Source organism: Rhinichthys klamathensis, unplaced genomic scaffold (genome assembly GCF_029890125.1).
Source record: "Rhinichthys klamathensis goyatoka isolate OS25496 unplaced genomic scaffold, OSU_Roscu_1.1 h1tg000248l_1, whole genome shotgun sequence".
NCBI classification, from domain to species: Eukaryota; Metazoa; Chordata; class Actinopteri; order Cypriniformes; family Leuciscidae; genus Rhinichthys; species Rhinichthys klamathensis.
In genome coordinates, this window is record NW_026606770.1 from 248,007 (window position 1) to 256,455 (window position 8,449).

Consider the following 8,449-nt stretch of genomic DNA (forward strand, 5'->3'; position numbering starts at 1 on the left):
TAAGACAAGAACGGGTATTGTTCAAAATTCATGTATAACTTTGATGAAAGATTTTGATCCTCTTCAAATGTTGAATACTGTGTGTGTGTGTATATATATATATATATATATATATATATATATATATATATATATATATATATATATATATATATATATATAAAACACCTTTGTGCAGAACATGAACAGCTGTTATAAAGGACACGTCTGATTTTGACACATTTTTGCGTAAAAAAGTCCCCATTTCGAGCTGCTTTGGTTTCTGAATCCCAGTGGTTTGTCAAGTACCTTAAAATTATACTATGAACCATATTAAACATATCAATTTGTATATTGTTCCCTTAAGACTCTTCCACTTTACATAGAAAACACAAGGAATTCTCATCCTTGGATGGTTGCATTTATAAGTCCTGTACTGTAGCTCGGCATCGATTAGCACCAGATGTCAACATTCAAAAACACTGACTCTCTCGGTGCATAAAGTAAGACATAAGTGGTTTTTAAAGTTATGTGTCCCTCCTCTAATCTGATGTTTATACTGAAGCATCTACTTCTTCCCGAGTTCTCTGGCTCTTTCAGTGGCGGCCTCGACGGCTCCCATCGCAGCGGCTCTGAATCCTGCTTTCTCCAGCGCGTGGATCCCGTGGATCGTGGTTCCTCCGGGCGTACACACCTCGGCCTTCAGCTCCGCCGGGAGCTTCCCGGTGTCACGCAGTAACACTCCAGCGCCCTGCAACACGACACACACTTCAGAGTTCAGTGCGTTCTGGAAGTCTGCATGTATCCACCTTATTCCCATGACGCTTTGCGTGAATTATGGGTGTAACTTCCGTTAAGCTGTGCACAATCAGTGAAAGGCTCGCTCTATGAACACAATACGTTAAAGTGTCACAATGAGATGACATTAATCGACTCACCCTTCAACCATCGAACATTAAAATAAAATTTTAAAGTTTAAAAGAATCAACAAGCTACTTTCAACAGACCAAATAACCCCATAAGCGCGAATCTTTGGTTAAATATCACTGTAGTAGTCTAATATATATCTGTATTGTGTAACAAGCCTTAATCAAAAATGTTCATTAACTTCAGCATTACGTGACACTTTATCAAAGTGATTTCTGTCATTTTGACAGATTATAAATTGCATTTACCTGTGAAAACAAACCTGGAAAGAGACGTGAGGATTTGAGGAGAATAACGAGAGATTCTTCCTGCATTCCAGTGAATTATTAATGGAATATCGTAAATTAAATTCGGGAGAACAGACTATAAATGTGCCGTATATGTTGTCCTTTTTCATACTTTTACAGCGGATTGCAAAGGGGAAAAAGGAAATCATCATGAGGAAAAGATACAGCGACTGAAAGAGCTCTTGCCGTAGATATTCTTAATATAACATGTCACGTTGAAATACCAAGTATAACGTTACTCTCATGATGTCTGAAAATAAATCATGAAGGAAAATTGACGGCTCATCCAGTGACGGATCAGCTTTATTTGTAGGGCAACCTTATGATTTGAAATGATTCGTTTCAGCCTTTTTGAATGGAAGTTCCCCAAACCGGAAGTGCCGCCCATAATTCAAAACACAGTAAAGTCGTCAGGAATAAGGTGGATAGTTTTTGTCTTCCTTTATGATACTGTATTTTATAGGAACCTTTAAAATAGCATAAAAGGGGCATTTTAAATCAAGATTACATTTACATGAGATGCACAAAGACATTAATGTCACGTTTTCTGAAAAAGGATATCAAAGTTTAAGCTTAAAACTCACTTCATTTTTTATACGTTTTCTTCAGGAAACGAGATTAATATCTTAAAGTCATTTTGCATCTCTAGAAAATGTATCCTGATTTAAGAATATTTAGATATTTGTACGGGAAAACGAGACAAAGATAGTAAGGAAATCACTTTTTGCAGTGCAGCTACCACAAAAAGTACTGTAAAGTCTTTATCAAACATTATTTCTTCTTAAACTTATGGGAAATAAAAGCATATCAACTGTCACGGTTATGAATCAACATTGAACTGAATCGAACTGAATTATGACGCTGTTGTCTTTTTACATCATATTTGATGTAGTTTGCATCATTGATTCTACTATTTTCCTGCTTATTATTACTGTGAAGCTGCTTTGAAAATCTGTATTATATAAAGCGCTTTAAAAATAAAGCGACTTTTCTAAAAAGGAATTAAGGCTAGTTCCTTCATGCAATTCTATTTATCTTTAATCACTAAAAAAAAAAAAAATCCAGTCTAGCTTGCCTTTAATCTAAACCTGGCATTGTATATTATGAATATTGGTTGGCTCAGTCACGAATTGTTCACTTTGGATAAAAGCTTCTGCTAAATGCATGTAAAATGTCAATAGCAACAATCACACAAATCTGGGTTTTACACTGTAGACGTATGGTATACATGTAATTGCAAAAAATAGCAAACGTTATATAATACATCTCATCATGAAATATTTCCCACCAGTATTGTCTGTGCGGCGATACGTCGAGCCAAAGCGCTCGGCATCCCCATCTTGACGGCACCCTCGGCCAGCGCCTCCGCAAACACGTACACCTGTGAGACGGAGCAAAGGTGAAGATTCATATTCATCTCAGAATATTCATATTCATATTCACAGACCGTCTGGTTTATATCAGAATAATCTGCAAGCTGGACTAGACGTTAATGAGACTGACTCCAAATCAGGTTTTTAAAAATCTTTTAGATGCCATGGGAATGAGAACGTTTATAAGACAGATATATTTTCATGCATAAAGACCCAATTTATAGAGTGAAAAATGTATTTGATGAATACGTGTAAAATATTACTAGAAATATATTTTATATTTCTATTATGTTACATTTTTTTTCTGCTCACTATAGTGCTGCATTACATTTCTTTCTTTAATTTAATTTATTTCAATCATTTATTTATTCAGTTTAATCTTAGTTTTATTTATTAATTAGTGTTTTAATAGAACTACACTATAATTGGACCATGTATAAATGACCCAATTAATACTGTTAAAAAAATGTTTTTTTTTTATAAAGATGTGTAAAATATTTAATTTCAATTGTTACATTATAAAAACATTTTTACCTAATAGTACTGTACCGTTTAAAAGTAATTATTTATTTAAAAAATATCTTTACTTTGCTTAATTTGATTTATTATTTATTTACATGTATGCATTTATTTGTTTGTTTAAATTATTTATTTAGTTTAATGTTATTTTTTACTTATTTAGTTAGTTAGTTGAATGCTATTTTATTTATCTATTTTACAGTTTTACTCTAAATTCTCTATCAAACCCAATTTATATTGTGACAATTTGATATTATAAATATACGAAAATATTATTTGGAAAATATTTCATTTCTATTATGTTTCATAATTAAAAAAAATTCTACCCAGAATAGTACTGTAGAGTTAGATTATTTATTAATTTATTTAAATGTATTTATTTATTTATTTTATCAGTTGATTTATTAATTATTTATTTTACAGTTTCACTCTAAATTCCCTAGCAAACCCAATTTATATTATGTTGGAAAATTAATGTTATAAATGTGTAAATATTATTTGGAAAATATGTAATACTTAATGTTTATTTTGTTCCTACTTACTATAGTACTGTTAGATTTTATGTTAATTAATTTATATTTAATGATTTATTTTAATTATAATAATAATAATAATTATTATTATTATTATAATTTTTTTCCCATTTTTTTTTTCAGTATTACTCCAAATGTTCCCCCAGACCCCAGTTTGAAAGCCCCTGCATACTTCAAGTAATGTGTGTGTAATTTACAGAAAAATCTGATTCATTTATAGGTAAGAAGCTGCTGCCACTCACAAACGCGACGCCGCTGCCACTCAAGCCCGTGTGGGCGTCAATCCAGGCCTCAGGCCCCGCCTCCACCAGTCCACACGGGCTGAGGAGTGTCTTCAGGAGTGTCTCCTCCTCTTCTCCAGCGCACGAGCCCGAGGCGAGGAGAAGCGCCCCTTCCAGGAGCACGCAGGGAAGATTGGGCATTACACGAATCACACGTGTCCCCGTCGGCAACATCTAGAGACAGTAGCCATGTTTCCATCCACTTGTCAATCGAATTATCTGAAGTTCGGTAAAAAACCTCATGCGAATAAAGCTGGTGAAAGTGTGTTTCCATCAAACGGCTTTAAAGCGGATAAAAACCTGTGCGTAATGACGTCACATGCTGTTTTGCGATCAAATTGGTATATCGAATTGATTTGAGACATGTTAAGGTGTTTCCATTCATTTTCTTACCGAATTGCACAACATTCAAGGCAACATTTGCGAACAAAGTTTTACCAGGCAAAATGGTTCGCACCATAATAACGTTTCCATCCGCGTTTATCGCATAAGCCGTATATCGATCAAGATAAAATCCGATGAGACCGATCGTATTTCATTTGAGTCGATATTCATGAAATTCAATCGAATTTTACTGTTTCCATAAGGCATTTTTCATTCGATATCACTTAATGCGGATAAAAACGTGTGGATGGAAACATAGCTACAGACAGCAATAATATCTGATGTTCTCAGAGGTTAGAAAAAAACAATAGTTCTACCATCATTTTGGTCACTAAGATTTAGATTTGGGTGATGATAAACTATGTAAATCTCAAGCGGCAACCTTCCGGTCTCTCTAGTGAATCCAACACTGAAGTGAGTTAAACTGCAGTTCATCGACTGGCCACTAGAGACCGGCTGCAGAAGAGAGTCAATCCCATAGAGCCCCATGTTAAAATGCCCAACTTTACAGCAGAATTAAACATGTTTACAGTCTGGAGCAAAAAGTGGTTTTGGTCTATATAGCTAATTTTGTCCTTCATGTTAACTATGAGGGGGGTGTTTTTATTTATAACTCATCCGTTTAAATTATATTAAGCCTTAAAGTTCTGCATAATTAAGGGCGTGGCCACTTGAGTGGCAGGTGGATTGCCGCTGATGTCACTACTAGCGTTTGTCACGTCACCTCAGCTAATCCGCCTCTTTGCCCATTTTCCATTATCCGGGAGTGACGCGCGGCCAAGATGGCGACGGCCGGCTCCGCCCACTTTGGGCTTCAAAAATGCTCTTCAGAAACACTATGGGTGACGTCACGGACACTACGCCCATATATTTTTACAGTCTATGGTAAATCCTCACCTCCTCAAGTGTTTCTAGAGTGACTCCGGCTGCCATGGAAACGATGATGTGTTCCTGAGTGACATTCCGGGAGATTCCATTTAGAACCTTTGGAACGAGGTGAGGTTTGACGGCCAGAAAGACCAACCGAGAGCGTTCGACAACCTCGTCATTCGAGTGAGTGACGGAAACGCCTCTCTCCTGTGAGAACATTGACACAAACCTGATCAAATAATTATCTTAGTTCAAGGTTGAAATATGACCATAACATTTATTGACATTTTTAAGTTACTGCATAATTAAAATGTTAATGATGTCACAGGTCTTACCTGAAAGCGAGGAAGGTTGTTAATGGATGGAGCGCTAATAATTATATTAGTGGGTGGGACCTTCCCTACAGCACAGAAAACAGGAGAACATGACAACAAAATCACAGAAATGCCACAATAAAACGCTAAAATCTCATTGCTTGAATTTGCTTTGTTGTTGTTTTTACATTCACTAAAATATATAAAAGTATCTAAATTATTTCTTTATTGTTTTGTTAATTTATTTTGCTATGCTGTTCATGCCATGTCATAATTTGTGTAATTTCGAGATGAAAACAACACGTGACCTGCAGCGGTCACGTGGTCTCCAAAGATTCCCAGAGCTCTACATTAAAGGGTCACTCCACCCATTTCAACATTAATCTTTATTGAAAGTGGGTTATATATGTAGTCGAAATGTAAAAGAAATTTTGAATTTGGTGCCCTCTTGACCGAGAAAAGACAGAAAATAACTTTAGGGCGCATTTGTATGTAAGACAACAACTCCCACAATGCACCACGTTGCACAGCTCCGCAAGCCACTCCCACTAATCCAGAACAGCACAAACATCAGAGAAATCACTTTTCCATCTACAAGAAGGCTAGCTGCTGAATGAGTTTGAAATTCATTTCACAAAAAATGTCTAGTTAGTTGGCTGTGGCGAGCAGGACGAGGGCGAGGGACGTGAGAGGACGACGCGAGTGATAATGAATGGCACCTGTGCAGCGGTCTCATATCTCTCACGGAGGAGCGGAAGCATAAAAGGAACAGGCCTGATTTTATGTTTTGTTTCTGTTGTGTGTGGCCAGCTGGCTTATACTTTTGTTTTGTATTTGTTTATTTTACTATTAAAATGTTTAAATGTTCGCCGGTTCCAGCCTCCTTCTTCCCACAACAACGAACCCCGTTACATTGGCAAACTCATTAGTGAATTACTCGTTTGTATTTCTTTCTATATGGTGAATTATTGCATGATACCTGCATGTTCAGTCAGGCGAAACTAGGATGGTTCACATCACAACACAAACGTCCGTGTGGTCGTCTGATTCAGAGATTTCGTCTAGGAGAAATTGCGATCGTTGAAATTCTCTGCAGCAGACGGACTCTATCTGTGTCCGTAGCGCACAGCGAGAGCACACGCACCAGCAGCCCGCCTCAGCTCGACCCAGTCCGGGCTCCTCGTCCGCGACAGGCAGCCGCCTCCTGATCCTCCATCAGCCTCAGCTGCTCTTCACTATATTGCGGCTCGTAAAGATAGCCACGAAGAGCGGATTCGAGCAGCAGAATTTCAAAATCCTCTACTTCCATATCATGTTTAGTTTCTTCCGTCATTGTCGTAACTTCCTATCTCCACAGCGCTTGTTAGCTTAGCTTATAAACAAGATGGCTGATATTGCTTTCAGTATCTGCAAGTGAAGTCCCACCCACTGATCTGTGATAGCTCTGTTAGCGCATTAGGCACAACCCCCTATGGGCGGGTTTGAAAGGGTGGGAATTTGTGCTTGTAGTATATACAGAAATCCCCCCTTTTTACACTTCCTCCTACAATGACGTCAAATGACGATTTTTGCGTCATTGTAGGAGGAAGTGAAAAAGGTAAATAGTAGATTTCTCTCGTCTCAGGGGAAAATGAAAGAATGTTGCACGACCATTCAATAGTATGACTGGTTGTCTAACAATGGACCTCTTAATGCAAATGGGTGGAGTGACCCTTTAAGGACTGAGCACTTTTTACAAGTTGAAATCGACATGGCGTGAACACACCTTTAATTTAATGTTATACAAAAACATTTTTATTTTGTTCACGCCACGAACCCTTATATTGACCCTTTTCACATTTTCGAGTCGTAACGTTAGTTGGGTAACGTTAAACTATAGAAGTGAATGAGAGACTACATTAAATGTATGTTTTTGTGTTCCCTTTTGCTCAAATAAACTCAAATTGCATAGCAAACGCAATAGTATTTTCACAACTTTAAAAAGAGTGGGAAAAAATAGAGAGAGATTGATAACGGCAGTGAGTCAGAAAAAGACGTCGATAACAGTCCCCCTCACAGCAGCGTTAACTGTTTTTTTTTATTAAATTTTTTATTCAAATGTAACATAATACAAAGTGTTATATACATACATTCATATATATATATATATACCGTTAAAACGCGTCACCAGTCTGTGAAATTTCGAAATGACAACAAGTGACGCTCTCTGACTGGGCTATCAGGGTTAGGGTCATATAGTTAGGGTGTTGATAAAATCTATGTTTTGTATTGTAAAAATATGTTTGTGCACTTGACAGGATCTTAAACTGCACCTGACGCGATGATGCCCTGCGCGATTCCAAACGCCATGTTCCCCGCTCCGATGAACCCGATCTTCAGCTGACACACATCCTGAACTCAAAACAAACACATTTCTCCACATGAATTAAGGTGTTATGTGTGCTGCTGTTGCCATATGTTCACCAGACAACATTCAGTCATGAGGTAAACAACTACTCACAGGCTGAATCCCAGGCGAATCACTGCTTTTGCCTGAACTATCGGAAAGATTCATTGTTCATTAAATGCAGCTTTAGCAGCTCCGTGTGAATCAGATCTGTGTTAGTTTAAATGGTAAACTCGTGTCATATGGAGAACATTTTCTTCTTTACTCACATATAAGAATCAACAGTAGATACACTGACACCTGCTGGACTGGATCAATGGATTTATAAACACATCACGCACACATCAGTCCACCCATGGTACAAACATAGACTGTAAAAAATGCATACAATACTATATTATTCACTGCAGTCTGGACACAATTTACGAAAAAACTTATAAGGGCTAAAATTAGTTTTTATTTAACTCACTACAGAACTAGCCTAGATCATCAATCCCAGTCTTCTATTTCTGTCATTGTAGTTTGATGATCACTTTGCTATTATTCTAAAATGTAGGAAAAAATATTCATTAAAAGAATAATTAAATAATAATATG

General features: G+C 36.9%; 1 protein-coding gene across 2 annotated transcripts; it reads right to left on the reverse strand.

Annotated features, from left to right (window-relative positions):
* Nucleotides 1–192: 192 nt before the first annotated feature.
* pycr3 (pyrroline-5-carboxylate reductase 3) lies at nt 193–8,086 on the reverse strand. Of its 2 annotated transcripts, none has more exons than XM_056266453.1 (7): nt 7,968–8,086; nt 7,780–7,858; nt 5,489–5,553; nt 5,181–5,360; nt 3,861–4,073; nt 2,482–2,574; nt 193–730 (listed from the first exon to the last, which is right to left on the reverse strand). In XM_056266453.1, the coding sequence occupies exons 1-7, from the start codon at nt 8,019–8,021 to the stop codon at nt 548–550; spliced, it is 867 nt and encodes a 288-aa protein (XP_056122428.1). In that variant the 5' UTR covers nt 8,022–8,086; the 3' UTR covers nt 193–547. The 2 variants fall into 2 exon arrangements, with proteins under 2 accessions (XP_056122428.1, XP_056122429.1); XM_056266454.1 differs by having other exon boundaries at nt 194–730; nt 7,780–7,863; nt 7,968–8,069.
* Between the last annotated feature and the right edge of the window lie 363 nt (nt 8,087–8,449).